Here is a 19446-nt window from a genome sequence, read left to right as displayed (position 1 = left end):
AAAAATATCAACAAAATTGGAGGCTCTTCTTCAACAATTCCAGTTCTAATACATTGCACTACATGGGTAGTGCAATGTATTAGAACATCAAACAAACAGTTGGACCTTCAAGTCCCCTAGTGGGACTAAAGAAAAGTGTAAAAAAAAAAGTGTAAAAAAAGTACAAATAAAAGTTGTAAAAATACAATAAAAGTTTCAAATAATAACACAAAACAAAATCGCCCTTTTTCCTTTATCAAGTCATTTATTATTGAAAAAAATAATAAAGCCATACATATTTGGTATCGCTGCGACCGTAACGACCTTAACTATAAAAATATTATGTTATTTATTCCGCACAGTGAACACCGTAAAAAAAAACCAACTAAAAAATACTGACATAATTGCTATTTTTTGGTCACTTTGTCTCCCGAAAATTGAAATAAAAAGTGATCAAAAAGTCGCATGTATCCAAAAATGGTACCTATAAAAACTATAACTCGTCTCGCTAAAAATAAGCCCTCATACAGCTCCGTCAACGGAAAAATTAAAACCGTTATGGCTCTCACAACATGGCGACAGAAAAAATCCATTCTCTTTTCAAAAGTTATTTTATTGTGCAAAAAGTTGTAAAACATAAAAAAGTTCTATAAATTATGTATCGTCGGAATCGGACTGACCCGCAGAATAAAGGTAACATGTAATTTATAACGATTGGTGAACGCTGTATAAAAAGAATTAAAAAAAATATTGTCAGAATTGCTGTTTTTTGGTCACCTTGCCTCCCAAAAAAAAAATGATAAGTGATCAAAAAGTCGCATGTACCCCAAAATGGTACCAATAAAAACTACAGCTCGTCCCGCAAAAAAAACAGCCTTCATACCACTACGTCTATGAAAAAATAAAATTAGTTAAGGCTCCAATAAGCCAGGAAATAAAAATATGCAGTTGTGCCGGCCCGAGGGGAACATTTCTTCTGTTTCAAGTGGCGAATTATCAAGGCCCCTAAAATTAGGGAACCAGGAAGGGGAGGGTCCAAACATATCTGCTGGAAGCGACGGTGCCCGTATTATACCAGGAAAACACTTCTCAGCAAAATTCCTCAAACTGCAAAGGTGCGGAGTGTGGACCAAAAGGGGCATAAGAAAGGACGCCATATATCAGTGCGACACCGGCCTGTGCAGAAAGGATTGCTTCACAGCGTAACACACATCTATGGATTATTTTATTGTTTTTGTTTACCCTATTATTATACCACCTGACTATGCCCCTTATATACTCCGCCCGGCTTACATGTACCCGCACATTATAAACGGAAACACCAGTAAGACTCAATACAAAACTACTACAAGCAAAATCCACGCTCCAAAAGCCAAATGGCGCTACCTCCCTTCTGAACCCTACAGTGTGCCCAAACAGCAGTTTACTTCCACATATATGGCATCGCCATACCCGGGAGAACCCTTTTAACAATTTTTGGGGTGTGTGTCTCCAGTGGCACATGCTGGGCGCCACATATTGGCATATCTATAGAAAAAAATCCCATTTTCAGTCTGCAACATCGAGTGCACACCAATTTCTGCCAATCACCTGTGGTGTTAATATGCTCACTACACCCCTAAGTGAATACCTTGAGGGGTGTAGTTTCCAAAATGGGGTCACTTCTGGGGGGGATCCACTGTTTTGGTCCCACAGGGACTTTGCAAATGCGACATAGCGCCCAGAAACCAATCCAGCAAAATCTGTGCCAAATGGCGCTCCTTCCCTTCTGAGCCCTACTCTGTGCCCAAACAGCCGTTTATGACCACATATGTGGTATTGCCATACACAGGAAAAGTTGCTTTACAAGTGTTGTGATGCTTTTTTTCATTTATTTGTTGAGAAAATGAAACATTTTTAGCTAAAACTACGTCTTATTGAAGAAAAAGGATTTTTTTTAATTTTCACTGCCCAATTCTAATAAAATCTATGAAACCCCTGTGGGTTCAAAATGCTCACTACACCCCTAGATGGATTCTTCAAGGGGTGTCATTTCCTAAATGGAGTCACTTTTTTGGTGTTTTCACTGTTTTGGTCCCTTAGGGGCTTTGCAAATGCGACGTGGTCTCCGCAAACCATTCCTGCTAAATTTGAGCTGCAGAAGCCAAATGGCGCTCTTTCCCTTCTAAGCCCTGCCGTGTGTCCAAACAGCCGTTTATTACCACATGTGGGGTATTGCTTTACTCGGGAGAAAATGCTTTACAAATGTAGTCGTGCATTTTCTCCTTTTAGTCCTTGTGGAAATTAGAAAAAAAATAGCTAAACCTACATTTTCTTTGAAAGAATGTAGATTTTCATTTTCACGGCCTACTTCCAATAATTTCTCCAAAAAACCTGCGGGGTCAAAATGCTCACTATACCCCTAGATAATTTCCTCAAGGGGTATAGTTTCCGAAATGGGGTCAATTTTGGGGGATTTCCACTGTTTTGGCGCCGCAAAAGCCTTTCAGACCCGACATGGTGCCTAAAATATTTTCTAATAAAAAAAGGAGGCCCCAAAATCCTCTAGGTGTTCCTTTGTTTCTGAGGCCTGTGCTTCAGTCAATAAGTGCACTAGGGCCACATGTGGGGTATTTCTAAAAACGGCAGAATCTGGGCAATAGATATTGAGTTGCGTTTCTCTGGTAAAACTTTCTGCATTACAAAAAAAATAGATGAAAAATGAATTTCTGCAAAAAAGAAAAGAAATTTGAAAATGTCACATCTACATTGCCTTAATTCCTGTGAAACATCTAAAGGGTTAAGAAACTTTCTAAATGCTGTTTTGAATACTTTGAGGGGTGAAGTTTTTATAATGGGGTGACTTATTGAGGGTTTCTAATATAGAAGGCCCTAAATTCCACTTCACAACTGAACTGGTCCCTGTAAAAATAGCCTTTTGAAATTTTCTTGAAAATGTGAGAAATTGCTGCTAAAGTTCTAAGCCTTGTGATGTCATAGAAAAATAAAAGGATGTTCAAAAAACAATGCCAATCTAAAGTAGACATATGGGTGATGTTAATTAGCAACAATTTTGAGTGGTATTACCATCTTTCTTACAAGCAGATACATATAAATTTAGAAAAATGCAAATTTTTGCAATTTTTCGCTAAATTTGTGTTTTTCACAATTAAATACTTAATGTATCGAGCAAATTTTGCCAGTAACATAAAGTCCAATGTGTCGCGAGAAAACAAATCTCAGAATCGCTTGGATAGGTAAAAGCATTCCGAAGTTATTACCACATAAAGTGAAACATGTCAGATTTAAAAAAATTGGCTGTGTCCTGAAGGCCAAAATAGGCTGTGTCCTGAAGGGGTTAAGGATTGATGTAACGTGTTTACTGCCATTGTTAAAAGAAGTAATAAAATTGCATTTAGTTTTTTGTTATTTAGGAGGATACGGAAAAATTGTTCAGATGATACAGCTTTCTCTGAAGAGTGTGACATTTTAAGCAAAAGATTCAAAGAATTTTTTTTTCCTAAGAGTCTTAAGGGTGCAGAATAAAAAGCAAGGAATAAAACACAAATGGAGTGTATTAAAGCAGCAGCATTGAGTAACAAAAAAACAAATCAGTTTGGCGGTTTTTTTCTCATCTTGCAGTTAATTGTCATTTATTTTTTCTGTATTTAAACCGCTGTAAGTTGCACGGTCTGTATTAGCCTGATGAAGACGCCGGTCCGGTGTTGAAACGCGTAGCTTGTCGACCCTGCATACCCACATTGAATTATGAACTTTGCTTAGCCTCTTTGCCTATTAGCAGCGCCACATTGGTTAAATTTTTTGGTCTTTTTTCATCTGACTGTAAATAACGGTCTGCAAACATTTTGCACCTTATATCGTAATAATCCCGTGTGCGCACACAGCAGACGAGTACATCCGTGCACAAGCGCAGGATTTAGCGTGCTGGGCGAAGGAGAGGAGCTCTCAATCAAAAGTAAGGAGGCGGGGTAAAATCGGAAAGACTCGAGGAACGAAGATTTGACTCTTTTCAAACGAAGATATGACTCTTATGCTCATTAGCATAGGGTGTGGGAACACTAAAAAACGGAATACTAAAGCTACAGAGCCGACTAAGAAGACAATTATAAGTTATATAGAAATGATCTTTCACCCATTACCACCAGGTATTGCTGGTTTAATAGGTGAAATGCTGGTTACAGGTTCCCTTTAATACCAGACAACCCATGGCCGGGAGTGGTGCTGTTTCTGGGAGAGTGTAGCCATGTTTTTTAATCCTGAACAACCCCCTTTACATATAACGCACCATACGTTACAATTGCCTTAGGCCCCATGCACACGACCGCGCCCGCAATCACGGCCCGCGATTGCGGGCACGGCCGGCCGCTGACTGACAGCCACATTTTCGGGCCGTGCTCCCATACAAAGTATGGGAGCACGGCCCGCAAAATGCGAAAGAATGGACATGTTCCATAATTCCCGGAACATTTCCACGGCACTGACACCCTTCCGTAGTGCTATGGAAAGGTGTCAGTGTTCAATGAAAGGGAATGGCTCAGTTTTTGCGGACCGCAATTGCGGTCCGCAAAAACGGAGGTTTTTTGCTGTCGTGTGCAGGTAAAGCTAAAATCAGTGTCATATTTTCATTTCCTTGTTTGCTGTATTAAATGGTCACTGTGGCTTCAACAAACTTTGTATTTATCAATAGTACAAGCGAATAGAAGAAACTTTGTTTATAATATTATATATACACATTTCTTATTAGAGAACTCCACTTAAAGAGGATCGGTCACCAGATTATAAATGCCCTATCTCCTACATAATGTGATCGGAGCTGTAATGTAGATAACAGCAGTGGTTTTTATTTTGAAAAACTATCATTTTTGAGCAAGTTCTGAGCAATTTTAGATTTATGCTAATGAGTTTCTTAAAGACTTTTACTTTTGACCAAGTGGGTGTTGTAAAGAAGTGTATGAGGCTGACCAATCAGCATCATACACTTCTCATTGTTCCAACCCAGCATGATCCACAGCACCCGCGTGATTGTGCAGTGAAAGAAGCTGGGCTGGAACAATGAGAAGTGTATGAGGCTGATTGGTCACCTATTGGTCAGCCTCATACACTTCTTTACAACACCCACTCGGTCAAAAGTAAAAAAACACACCCAGTTGGTCTTTAACCTCTTCACGCGCTGCTCCGCAATAGTACGTCCTGCAGAGGGGTTAGTTCCCGCATCCAGACGTACTATTGCGGAGTAGTTCCCGGCGCACACTGTCCTAACAGACAGTGTCCGGGAATCGGGAGGTCAGCTGTCCCTGACAGCTGACACTCCAGCCTTGCCGGTCAGCGGACCATCGCCGCTGATTTCAGCAATTAACCCCATAAATGCGGCGACGGATTGCCGTCGCCGCATTTAAGGGGTTTGAAGCACATCGGCAGCCCCCACGAAGTGATCGTGGGGGCTACCGATGCTTGTCACGGCAATCGGAGGTCAGACAATGACCTCCGGGTTGCCATGTACGGAAGCCTCGGAGGAGCAGCCTCCGGCCGGTCCTCCGAGGCTTCCTGTCAGTGTGACAGTTACGTCACAATGACAGTTAGAATACATTACACTACGTAGGTAGTGTAATATATTCCAGCAGCGATCAGAGCTGCAAGTCTAAGTGTCCCCTAGTGGGACAAGTGAAAAAAGTAAAAAAATATAATAAAAATGTTTTAAAAAAAGTGTAAAAATAAGTTATAAGTTATATAAACAAACACTTCATTTTTTTCCTATAATAAGTCTTTCATTATAGGAAAAAAATGAACACGTTAAATAAAGTTCACATATTTGGTATCACCGCGCTCGTAACGACCCCAACTATAAAACAATAATGTTATTTTTCCCACACGATGAACACCCCAAAAAAAAAAAAAAAATCAATAAAAAAACTACACCAGAATCGCTATTTTTTGGTCACCACCCCTCGCAAAATAGAGAATAAAAAGTGATCAAAAAGTCGCATGTACCCGAAAATAATACCAATAAAAACTACAACCCGTCCCGCAAAAAACAAGCCCTTACACCGCTTGACTGAAAAATAAAAAAGTTACGGCTCTCAGAATATGGTGACACAGAAAATAAATTATTTTATAAAAAAGTGATTTTATTGCGCAAACGCTGCAAAACATAAAAAAACTATATTCATATGGTATCGCCGTAATCGTATCGACCCGCAGAATAAAATAAAATTGTCATTTATAGTGCAGGGTGAACGCTGCAAAAAAACTAAAAAAACATTGTCAGAATTGCTTGTTTTTGGTCACCCGGCTTGCAAAAAAATGTAATAAAAAGTGATTAAAAAAAAAAAAAAAAAAATAAAAAAAATCGCATGTATCCCAAAATGGTACCAATGAAAAGTACAGATTGTCCCGCAACAAATAAGCCCTCACGCAGCTCCGGTGGTGAAAAAATAAAGAAGTTCTGGCTCCAAGGTATATGGCGATGCAAAATGTGCAGTGTTTTCTAAAAGCGGATAAGATCCGACACCATTTATCAGTGCGACACCGGCCACACATCTATGAATTATTATTTATTTACCGCATTTTTATACCCTCTTATTATGCCCTGATGTTCTCCGCACAGATTACATATGCCCCCACATTATAAACTGAAATACCAGCAAAACGCCAAACAGAAAAACTACCAAGCAAAATCTGCGCTCCAAAAGCAAAATGGCATCCCTCCCTTCTGAGTCCTGCAGCGTGCCCAAACAGCAGTTTGTGCCCACATATATGGCATCGCCATACCCGGGAGAACCCGCTTAACGCTTTATGAGGTATTTGTCTTATGGGGCACAAACTGGGCATGACATATGCACTAAAATGGCATATCAGTGGAAAATTGCAATATTCACACCATTCGCACTATGACACACCATTCGCACTATTCGCACCTTTGAGCACTATGACTTAATAGCACGTCATGGTGCGGGGGTTGATGTATGGAGCGGACTCACGTGCTGAGCCCGCTCCATACACTGCGGGTGTCGGCTGTGTATTACAGCTGACACCCGGGACTAACGGACAGGAACAGCGATCGCGCTGTTACAGGAGTCTGTAAAAATAACAATATAATGCAATACATTAGTATTGCAGCATATTGTACCTGCGGATCCAATGATCGCTGGTACAAGTCCCCTAAGGGGACTAATAAAATGTGTAGAAGAATTAAAAGTTATTAGTAGTGAGAAAGAAAAAAGTTTAAAGAGGCTCTGTTACCAGATTTTCAAATCCCTATCTCCTATTGCAGCAGATCGGCGCTGCAATGTAGCTAACAGTAACGTTTTTTTTTTTTTTAAAAAACAAGCAAGTTATGACCATTTTTATATTTATGCAAATGAGCCTTTCTTATGTACAACTGGGCGTGTATTGTGTTCGTTACATCTGGGCGCTTTTACTTGTTTTACTAGCTGGGCGTTGTGAATGGAAGTGTATGATGCTGACGAATCAGCATCATCCACTTCTCTTCGTTACCACCCAGTTTCTGGCAGTTCACAGACACACAGCGTGTCCTCGCTCATCCGACGCGATGAAGTTCCTGTGGGAGGAAGTGAGTGACGTCACAGCGTGATCTCGCGAGGACACGCTGTGTGTCTGGTGCACTGCCAGAAGCTGGCTGGTAACGAAGAGAAGTGGATGATGCTGATTCGTCAGCATCATACACTTCTATTCACAACGCCCAGCTAGTAAAACAAGTAAACACACCCAGATGTAACAAACACAATACACGCCCAGTTGTACATAACTTTAAACACGCCCAGTTGTACGTAAGCAAGGCTCATTTGCATAAATATAAAAATGGTCATAACTTGCCCAAAAATGCTCGTTTTTGAAAAATACAAAACGTTACTGTTATCTACATTGCAGCGCCGATCTGCTGCAATAGGAGATAGGGGTTTGAAAATCTGGTGACAGAGCCTCTTTAAAGTTAACAAAAAAAAAACCTTTTCCCATTTTTCTTCAAACGTAATGTAAAAAAATAAACAGAATTGATATCGCTACGTCCGTAAAAGGCCGAACTATTACAATATACCATTATTTAACTCGCACGGTGAACACCGTAAAAAACTTAAATAATTTAAACCGCCAAAATCGCTGTAGTTTTCGTTTTTACCGCACGGCAAAAGCTGTAAAAGCGAAAACCCCAAAAAATGGAATCAGATTTTTTTCCTATATTTTCCTATTTTTTTTCAGTTTCCCAGTACTTTTTATGGCTCTTTAAATGGTATCAATAGAAACTACAATTCCTCCCGCAAGAAATAAGCTCTCACATCACTCTACTGACGGAAAAAGAAAAAAAAGTTATGGCTCTTGGAAGGCGGGTAGGGAAAAACGAAAATAAGAAAGCAAAAAATGGATCAGTCTTGAAAGGGTTAATTCATTTCTAAATGAAAAAAATTTATGACCCCATGTGGGGTATTTCCATACCCGGGAGAAATAGCTTTACAAAAATTGGTTGTTTATTTCTCCTTTATCCCTTGTGAAAATGAGAAAATGCAACATTTTAGTGGAAAAAAATTGTGATATTAATTCTCTCCGCCTAATTCTAATAAATTCTGCAAAAGACCCGTGGAGTCTAAATGCTCACTATACCCCTAAAAAAAATTCCTTGAGGGGTGTTTCCAAAATGGGGTAACTTGGTGGGCTTCCACTGTTTTGGTCCCTCCAGGGCGTTGCAAAGGCGGAATGGCACCGAAAAACAATCCAGCAAAATCCGTGCTCCAAAATCCCAATGGTGCTACTTCCCTTCTGAGCGCTGCCATGGGTCCAATCAGCAGTTTATTACCACATATGGGGTATTGCCGTAATCAGGAGAAAATGCTTTACAAATGTTGTGGTTCTTTTTTCCTTTATTCATTGTAAAAATTTAAAATATCTATTCTTTTTCAGAAAAAAAAGTTGATTTTCATTTTCACTGCCTAATTCTAATAAATTCTGCAAAAGACCCGTGGAGTCTAAATGCTCACTATACCCCTAGATAAATTCCTTGAGAGGTGTAGTTTCCAAAATGGGGTCACTTTTGGGGGGTTTCCCCTGTTTTGGTCTCTCCAGGGCGTTGCAAACGCGACATGGCACCGAAAACCAATCCAGCAAAATCCGTGCTCCAAAATCCAAATGGCACTCCTTCCCTTCGGAGCCCTGCTGTGGGTCCAATCAGCAGTTTATTACCACATATGGGATATTGCTGTAATCAGGAGACATTGCTTTACAAATGTTGGGGTTGTTTTCCTCATTATTCCTCGTAAATATTACAAATTTCTATGTTTTTTCAGAAAAAAGTAGATTTTCATTTTTACAGACTAATTCTGATAAATTTAGCGAAAAACCTGTGCAGTCAAAATGCTAACTATACACCTAGATAAATTCCTTGAGGGGTGTAGTTTCCAAAATGTGGTAACTTTTGGGGTGTTTCCACTGTTTTGGCACCACAAGACCTCTTCAAACCTGACAAGGTGCCTAAAATATATTCTAAAAACAAGGAGGCCCAAAAGCCACTGGGTGCTCCTTTGCTTCGGAGGCCTGTGCTTCAGTCCATTACCACATGTGGGATATTTCTAAAAACTGCAGAATCTGGGCAATAACATATTGAGTTGCATTTCTCTGATAAAACCTTCTGTGTTACAAAAAAAAAAATGTATTAGAAATGAATTTCGGCAAAAAAAATTTAATTTGTAAATTTCACCTCTACATTGCTTTAATTCCTGTGAAACGCCTAAAGGGTTAAAACACTTTGTGAATGCTGATTCGAATACCTTGAGGGGTGCAGTTTTCAAAATGGGGTGACTTCTGGGGATTTTCTAATATATAAGGCCCTCAAAGCCACCTCAGAACTGAACTGGTCCCTGAAAAAAAAGCCTTTTGAAATTTTCTTTAAAATATGAGAAATTGCTGCTAAAGTTCTAAGCCTTGTAACGTCCTAGAAAAATAAAAGGACGTTCAAAAAATGATGCAAACAAAGTAGACATATGGGAAATGTTAACTAGTAACTATTTTGTGTGGTATTACTATCTGTTTTACAAGCAGATACGTTTAAATTTAGAAAAATGCAAATTTTTTCTAAATTGTGGTGTTTTTCAGAAATAAATACCAAAATTATCGACAAATTTTTTTCACTAACATAAAGTACAACATGTCACGAGAAAACAATCTCAGAATCGCTTGGATAGGTAAAAGCATTACAACGTTATTACCACATAAAAGTAACACACGTCAGATTTGAAAAAATTGGCTGGGTCCTGAAGGCCAAAACAGGTTGGGTCCTGAAGGGGTTAAGAAACTCATTAGCAAAAATCTAAAATTGCTCATAACTTGCTAAAAAATGATCTTTTTTCAAAATAAAAACCACTGCTGTTATCTACATTACAGCGCTGATCACATTATGTAGGGCACAGGGCATTTATAATCTGGTGACAGAGCCTCTTTAACCCCTTTTTCTACGCCCCACGCCCCCTGCACTGTTCACTCCCAATTCATTGCTAACATTCAAGGGATTATCAGCTCACTGAGGGATCAGGTTACATGCTGCCCATAAAAGTCTATGGTGAGGGAAGGGGAGGAGGGAGCTGCTGGAGGGAGACAGAGTGAGAGAGACACACAGATGCTGCTGATGCTTTAAGCAATATGTCACCCTAGCGCTGGATTCACAGCTACACTGCTCAGTACTGTTCTATAATGTCCTGCATGCTGTGGCTGCTGTTTCTAATAGTGTGTTCGAGAGATAGAAGAGCATTTTTTTCTCTTTTCTCTGTGTGCTGTTTATGGGAGACATTATAGCAGCTAGTCTCCACCAACTAAGGGACAATAAGAGACAAAGCATAGAGAGGTGGAAAACTAGTGATGATGCCATATACAAGATTGAATGGTCAGAAATAGTATTATTCCTCATCTACACACAAGCTTATTTTAATAAAGTCACTTGAAACCGGTACGATTTAACTTATTTTTCCAGTTCATTTTGACTTCATGCAGTGTAAGAAATGTGTTACATAAGATCTGTCAGCAGTACCTATCCTACTAGAACTCCATATTCTACTTGTGAATTCTGAACCCAAATACACCCTGCAACTTTCCATTTTAATACATGAACATCTATATAGTCCCATTACCATATGGATACCTACTACTTGCACTTGATACTCATGTGCATATGATCAAAGCAGCAGCGTTTTTAAATTGGCTACCTAGGAATAAAATGTTTTCAATGGATCTGAAACTATAAACTACTACAATTCTTAATATACAATGCATTCAGAAAGTCTTCAGACCCTTTAAATTTTTCACGTTTTGTTATGTTGAGGCTTTGTGCTAAAACAAAATAAAGTTTTTGTACATCATTTTGCACTCAATACCCCATAACGACAGTGTGACATCAGAATGCTAGTAATCTTTGCTAATTTATTAAAAAAGGAAAAACTAAAATATTGCGTTGACATAAGTATTCAGACCCTTTACTCAGTACTTAGTTGAATCACCTTTGGCAGCGATAGCAGCCGCCAGTGTTCTTGGGTATGATGCCACAATGTTTGCACACCTGGATTTGGGGACTTTCTACCACTCTTCTCAAGCGGTCAGGTTGGATGGGGACCGTCGGTGGATAGCCATTTTAAGGTCTTTCCAGAGATGTTCGATTGGGCTCAAGTCAGGGTTCTGGCTGGGCCAGTAAAGGACATTCACAGAGGTCTCCCTAAGCCACACCTGTGTTGTCATGGCTGTGTGGTTAGGGTCATGGTCTTATTGGAAAGTGAACCTTCGGCCCAGTCTGAGGTCCAGAGCACTTTGAATCAGGTTTTCATTAAGAATATCTCTGTACTTTGCTCCATTATTCTTTCCCTCAACCCTGACAAGTCTCCCTGCCCGAGCCGCTGAAAAACACCCCACAACATGATGATGCTGCCACCACCATGCTTCACTGTAGGGAAGGTATTGGGCAGGTGATGAGCAGCGTCTGGTTTCCTCCAGACATGACGCTTCGATTAAGGCCAAAAAGTTTAATCTTGGTTTCATCAGCCAACAGAATCTTGTCCTTTATATGCTTTTTTTTTTGCAACCTCTAGGCAGGCTTTCATGTGTCTTTTAAGGATTGGTGGCCATAAAGCCCAGATTGGTGGCGTGCTGCAGTGATGGCTGACCTGATGGCCCTTCTCTCCCGAGTACTAAGTTTGGTGGGGAGGCCAGCTCCAGGAAGAGTCCTGTTGTTCCAAACTTCTTCCATTTAAGAGTTATGGAGGCCACTGTGCTCTTGGGAACTTTCAGTGCAGCAGAAATTTTTTTTGTACCCTTCTTCAGATCTGTGCCTCTAAGAAATCCTGTGTCTGAGTTCTACAGGCAGTTCTTTCCACCTTATGGCTTGGTTTATGTGCTGATATGCATTGTCAGATGTGAGATCCAAATCATGTCCAATCAAATGAATTTACCACCGGTGGACTCCAATCAAGGTGTAGAAACATTTCAAAGATGATCTAGAGAAATGGGAGGCTGCCAGAGCTAAATTTCAAGTGTCATAGCAAAGGTCCGAATGCTTCTGTCCATGCAAAATTAGTTCCGCATTAATAAATTTGAAAAAAAAATAAAAATCTAAAATTCTGTTTTCACTTTGTCATTATGGGGTATTGAGTGCAGAATGATGGGAAAAAATTAGATTTTTTTTTTATTTGAGCACAAGGCCTCAACATAAAATGTTAAAAAAAGGGAAAGGGTCTGAAGACGTTCCGAATGCACCCTACCTTAGTGTTTACACACTATGCCCACAGTTGGTGGTCTGTTCGGTCCCGTACTGCCATAAGAGGGACAAAATATCACATGACTTCCTTATAGATAGATCACGGCAGGGGACCAAGTAGTGCAATATGTGCTCTAAGTACCAACGAGTGATACAGTAAAGACAACGATATATAAAACTAAGATGTTAGATTTGTAGAGCCATTGTCAATGTCACTGACCGTTAACTGATCACAATACTAGTCCAAAGAAAAGGCCAAATATAAGCTATCAGTTTTACAATGTAGGACAGAACATGCTCCATTTTTCTCCTAAAGTTATTTTGCAGTTATTGTTTATCTGGTGACGTTTTGGTTTACCTTCCTGAACCCAGCTGTCCTGTTCATTCCAGATCCATGAATAAGAATGGGGTGAAAGAATACGGTGTCTCCCTTTTCCATGGTCAAGTGCACTCTGGGAATGCTTGGATCATAATCACGGACTCCATGGTACATCTTATTAACCCCACCCTAAAAACAAAAAAATTCACTCATTACTGCACGCAGGACCGTTTAAAACCACACATATATGGCGATAACCCGTTTGAACGGAATAAAAATCTTAAAGTGCTTTGGTCATGAGATAGAAAAAGCTGGTTAAACATGGGAAATCTCTAAATGTCCATAGAACATGCCACTGGCTCCCATTATATAGCATCTAGAACCAGAGCATGGAAAGGGCTGAAAACTGAAATAGGGCATCTAGCTCAAAAAAATATTAAAAGGAAAAAATAATGCGACAAGAACGTTGTCTATCAGATTTTCCCCTGGCAGTGGTTTCCAGCTGACAGACATACGGCAGGTCACAAGGCTTTCCCAAATGTCCTATTCAGCTGAATATTAACCTTTTATGGACATATTATAAACACCGTAGCTTAACAGGACCTCTGCCTCATGACAGACGCTTTAAATATCATGAAAATGTAAAAACTGATAGTAAGTTCGTTAGAAGGGTGCTCATTCCTCCGGTTTCATATAGTTTTATCACTATATTATATCTGTTTTTGTCTGAAAATATAACCTCACAACCCAAAGGTAAAGTGGCTCTGAATTTTTTGAAATGTGAAGATTATACTTAAAGGGGCTCTGTCATCACATTATAAGTGCCCTATCTCCTACATAATGTGATAGGCGCTGTAATGTAGGTAACAGCAGTGTTTTTTATTTAGAAAAACTATCAATTTTCAGCAAGTTATGAGCGATTTTAGCTTTATGCTAATTACTTTCTTAATGCCCAACTGGGCGTGTTTTTACTTTTGACCAAGTGGGCGTTGTAAAGAAGAGCATGATGCTGACCAATCAGCGTCATACACTTCTCTCCATTCATGTAATCAGCACATAGTGATCTTGCATTGTTCACTATGTGCTATCACATACTCACACATTAACGTTACTGAAGTGTCCTGACAGTGAATAGACCTCACCTCCAGCCAGGACGGGATGTTTATTCACAACCCCGACACTTTGGTAACGTTTGTGGGGGACTTACAGCACAGCAAGTGTAATCTCGCGAGATCAAGCTGTAAATGACAGCTTACAGCGACATTACGCTTGCTGTGCTGTAAGTCCCACACAAACGTTACCGAAGTGTCGGGATTGTGAATAGACATCCCGTCCTGGCTGGAGGTGAGGTCTATTCACTGTCAGGACACTTCAGTAACGTTAATGTGTGAGTATGTGATAGCACATAGTGAACAACGCAGGATCGCTATGTGCTGATTACATGAATGGAGAAAAGTGCATGACGCTGATTGGTCAGCGTCATACACTTCTCTCCACAACGTCCACTTGCTCAAAAGTAAAAACACGCCCAGTTGGGCATTAAGAAAGTAATTAGCATAAAGCTAAAATCGCTCATAACTTGGTGAAAATAGATAGTTTTTCTAAATAAAAAAAAAAGACTGCTGTTACCTAAATTACAGTGCCAATCTTATTATGTAGGAGATAGGGAACTTATAATGTGGTGACAGAGCCTCTTTAATAAAAAGTCAAACCACTAATCCAAAATGGCAGATAGAGGAAAAAAATATCGCAGTTACTGCTGGTAGTGGAAATGTGAAATAATAATACTCTTTACCTCCCACTCTGGATAATCATGCTGTTTGAGTACCCCTGTATGAGTTCCTGGAAGAACCACAAGGCATCCATTGCTTCGGTCAATATGCTCCATCGCTGTCCAAGCACAAACAATGTGGTCTGCGGGCCTGAATGGGAAGTAGTGCAGATCCTGATGCATTGGATGCCGAGAGGATTTTTTACCTAGAATAAAAGCGAAGTACAGAAGAACGGAAACTAAAATCATGTTCCTTCTTTCCCCACTTTGGAGACTATAAACGTAAAAAGTAGTAATAAAAAACACAAACAGTAGTTGATGTCCAGATCTCTGGCGAGAGCCATCGCTAGTCAATGGTGATGCTTTTCGTCTGATAGAGAGAACTCCCTCCCCACTTGCTGCGAGGGTCGCCCTGATAGAGATATTTAGCAGATCTTCAGGAACGACTTTATAATCCACTGATCGTGCGCTCGTCTGTATTTTAAAAAGTTGTATTTGTTTTTAAGAAGCCACTTACCTGCGTCTGGAGGCTTATTGATTAGCATGGTGTGCATGGACATTATGTTCGGGCCAATGAAACACTCCACATACTGCAGAATCTAAGAAACAAGAAGATGCTTTCAATAAACGCAAATTATATAAATATATAAAATATAAGTCTCTTAACCTTTTAGTCGACCATTCAACTTTGGGAGTTAATGACCAAGCAATTTGTATTTTTTTTCATCGCATTTAAAGTGCTATAACTTTTTTTATTCTTCAGTTGACATCCTTATTAGGGCTTGTTTTTTGTGGGACGAGTTGTATCATTTAATGTAACCATTTTGGGGTAGATATAACTTATTGATGAACTTTTATTACCTTTTTTTGGGGGTGGGGGCAATAGAAAATACACAGCAATTTCACCGTTTTTTTTGCGTTTTAAATTTATGCCATTTACTGTGCGGTATAAATAACGGCTATTATTCTCGATGTCAGGACGATTACCGCAATACTAAATGTATATTAGTTCTTATTTATGTCGGATTACATTTGCACAGTAAAAATACTTTAAAAGTGTGTGTCAACGCATTCAGAGCCATAACATTTTTATTTTTCTGCCGACATGGCTTTTTATTTTGCGTGAGGAGTTGTAGCTTTCATTGGTACTATTTTGGGGTACTTTATATTTCTTTTATCTTTGAACTCTCTGGGGGACACAGTACCATGGGTATAGGCCGCTGTCACTAAGAGGCTGTCACTAGGTAAATATAAAAAAAAATATATTGTGGCTCCGCCCAGTGGGCTATTCCCCCTCCTGAGCACTTAGGTTCTCAGTTTGTACCAAGAGCAGTAGGAGAGCAGAGAAGGTTTAACACAATATGTTTCCAATGGGAAAAGCAACCTCAAGAAGCCCAAAAACATAAAATTGATAAAGAAATAGGATGGGACCTGTGTCCCCAGTGAATTTAATGAGAAAGGGATTTTACTGGTAAGTACAAAAATCCTATTTTCTTGTTAAAGTATTCACTGGGGGACACAGTACCATGGGAATGTCCTAAAGCAGTCCCTTAAGGTGGGTAAAAATAATTATAGCTATGTGAGCAGCCCAAACCTTGCTTGCAACACCATCCGACGCAAACTGGCATAGTCAGAAGCCAAAGAATGGATTAAGAAAAAAAAAAAAAGTATGTAACGTGGACCAGGTGGAGGCTTTACAGACCTAAAGGTCAGAAGCCTGATGCTGCACCGTCCAGGAGGGCCCAAGTAGAATGAGCAGTGACTCGGAAGGGATGTTCCGTACCCTTAGCAGAGTAGGCTTTTTTAACGGTCAAAACGTATCCAGCTAGCAATGGTGGTCTTTGAAGCCGGGCCACCCTTATGAGGGCACTCGGGAACAACAAATAGGAAGTCAGTTTTCTGTAAAGGACTTTGTAGCTGCAATGTAGACCCAAAGGGCTCTAATGACATTTAAACCCAATGTAAGGCGTGTTCTCGTGGATGAGAAGGTCTAGGACAAAACGAACGAAGGACAATGTCTTCATTAAGATGGAACGTGGAAACCATCATAGAAAGGAAGGATGGCACTGGTCGTAGAACCACCTTGTCCCTATGAAAAAACATAAATGGGGGTTTGCAGGACAAAGCTGCCAGCTCAGAAACTCTACGGATAGAGGTGATCGCCAAAAGAAAAACTACCTTCCAGTAGAATTTCCTGAGAGAAACCTCCCGCAAAGGTTAGAATGGTGAAACCTGGATAGCATCAAGGACCAGATTGAGGTCCCAAGATTCCAGAGGAGACCGATAATGTGCGACTGCCTGCAAAAAAGTCTTACTTGGAGGGTGGAAATCCAAAATGCGTTGGAAAATAATAGATAGGGCTGAAACCTGCCCCTTTAGAGTAGCCAATCAGAACCAACCTGGAGGAAGGCCAGAATACACGGTATGGAAAAGCGGAGGAGGTATATCTGATGTGATTCACACCACCTAAAACTAAGCCAACCAAGTATGATGGTAAATCCTTTGGGATGGAGTCTTCCAGGCCTTAATCATGGTCTGAATGACTGGTTCACAGAAATCTTTGAACTTCAAAACTGCGGTTTCAACTGCCAAGCTGTCAAATGCAGCCGAGGTAAAGCAGAGTGGAACACTGGACCTTGGGAAAGAAGGTTTTGCCACAGGGCGTCTGCGAACAGGAGCATGAGACCCATGTACCAAGTACTGCAAGGTCAGTCTGGAGCCACCAGAATGGCTGGGATTCCTGCGTCTTTGACCCATTTCAGTACTATAGGCAGGAGTGGTATGGTAAGAAAGATAATGGTGGTTGAATGACGACCAGGGGAGAACCAGAGCGTCGGCTCCTATGGCCCTGGGATCCCTGGTTCTGGTGACGTAGTCTGGGCACTTGTGATTGAGGTGAGAGACAAAAGACATCCACGTCCAGGAACCCCTACCGAACGCAAATGAGGTGAAAAATCTCTGAATAAAGACACCATTCTCCGGGATCCAGGCGTTCCCGGCTCAGGTAATCTGCCTCTCAGTTGTCCACTCCTGGGATGTGCACTGCTGAGATTGCTGCGACATTTTGTTACACCCAGCGAAGTAACTTGGCAGTTTCCTTCCATGCAGTCCTGCCTCTTGTACATCCCTGATGATTTAGGTACGCCACTGCTGTAGAGATGTCCGTCTGTATCCGCACTGGAATACCCTGGAAATGAGACATCAAGTGAGACAGGGCCAGGAAGATGGCCCTCAGCTCCAAGATGTTGATCTGGAGCGGAGCTTTCAGTCGGAAACCGAAGACAGTCCCCCTAGACGGACAAACTTGCATCCGTTGTGATGACTTGCCAGTGGAGAGTTGTGAAGGCTTTTCCCTGAGATGTTGGGGAAAGACAGCCACCACAGCAGCTCCCTCTTGACTGAAGGGGGCAGACAGATCATCAGATCTAAGGAATCCGGGGACTTGTCCTAATGAGATAGGTTTGCCAGCTGTAGAGATCGGGAGTGAAATTGAGCAAATGGGACTGCCTCGAAGGTTGAGACTATCATCCCCAGGACTTTCATGGAAAAGCGGATATAGCAAGGAGCATTCATGCGGAGTACTGTCACTCCCTTTCTGAGAGTGGTGATCTTGTCCCTGGACAAGAATACCCTGGCTGCTTGTGTATCCATGACCCATCCCTAGAAACTCCATTCTCCGAGGAGTGAGAGATGACTTGGTGCTCTTGATCAGCAATTCGAATCTGTGAAGACAATCCCGTGTAATGTTGAGACTGTCCAAGTTGTCCTGTTTGGAAGGTGCCTTCACCAGAAGATTGTCTAAGTATGGGATAACTGCTATCCCCTTGGATCTGAGGGCGCCACCACGACCTTGGTGAAGCGCTCAGAGCCTACTGCAAAGTGCAGGAAACGCTGATGTACTTGAGCAATAGGAACATGAAGATAAGCATCATTGATGTCCATTGAGGACAGGAACTCGTCGTCCTCCAAGGAAGCGACCACCGATCACAGAGACTCTGTGTAAAACCTTTGAATCTCCACGTCAATTGAAACATTTTAGATCCAAAATGGGCTGAAGAGATCGGTTCTTCCTTTGCACTGTGAAAATGTTTGAATAAAGACCTTTGAACAGTTCTGGAATTGGTACTGGGACAATTACTCCTTGATGGAGGAGGCTTCGAATGGCTTGAGAATAAGCCTGGGACCTGAGGGGGCATTGACAGGAAAGACCGCCCAGGAGGGCAAGAAGAGAACTATATTTTGTAACCTGTCAACACAAACTCCCGCACCCAGGAATCTTCGATGGTTGAGCCATGTCTCCTGGAAGGAGGGCAGTCGTCCCCCCATCCGAGGGAGCAGCTCGGATGAGAACAATTTTTCAGGCTGTGGAAGCCCGCTGTGCTGGAGCAGGTCTAGCGGGTCCGCCAGGAATTTCTAGACCAGAAGGAAGGTCTCTGTGCTCGGTAGGGTCAGGACTCGCGTGAGTTCTGCCTCGGACGTGGAGCAGAGTACCAAAATTAACAAAACCATCTTTGTCTTCTGACTGAGTGAACTGGGCGTCTCCAGAAGCCGGAGCCGCGCTGAAAGTGGACTCCACTTTGGCATCAACTGGATCCTTTAAAGGCAGAAGCATCTGCAACCGGTAAGGTAGTAATTTTC

At 41.1% G+C, this 19446-nt stretch overlaps 1 protein-coding gene across 2 annotated transcripts in view; it reads right to left on the bottom strand.

Annotated features, from left to right (window-relative positions):
* Positions 1 to 19446, bottom strand: part of LOC142749413 (phytanoyl-CoA dioxygenase, peroxisomal-like) — a 59148-nt gene that overhangs the window by 21692 nt on the left and 18010 nt on the right. For both annotated transcript variants that reach the window (XM_075857403.1, XM_075857402.1), the window contains 3 exons: positions 15326 to 15407; positions 14833 to 15014; positions 13077 to 13226 (listed from right to left, as the gene is read on the bottom strand). In XM_075857403.1, the coding sequence (XP_075713518.1) occupies positions 13077 to 13226; positions 14833 to 15014; positions 15326 to 15407 (414 nt within the window). The remainder of the gene's footprint in view (positions 1 to 13076; positions 13227 to 14832; positions 15015 to 15325; positions 15408 to 19446) is intronic.

Source organism: Rhinoderma darwinii, chromosome 3, assembly GCF_050947455.1.
Source record: "Rhinoderma darwinii isolate aRhiDar2 chromosome 3, aRhiDar2.hap1, whole genome shotgun sequence".
Taxonomy (NCBI): Eukaryota; Metazoa; Chordata; class Amphibia; order Anura; family Rhinodermatidae; genus Rhinoderma; species Rhinoderma darwinii.
This window is presented reverse-complemented; position numbering and strand designations above follow the sequence as displayed.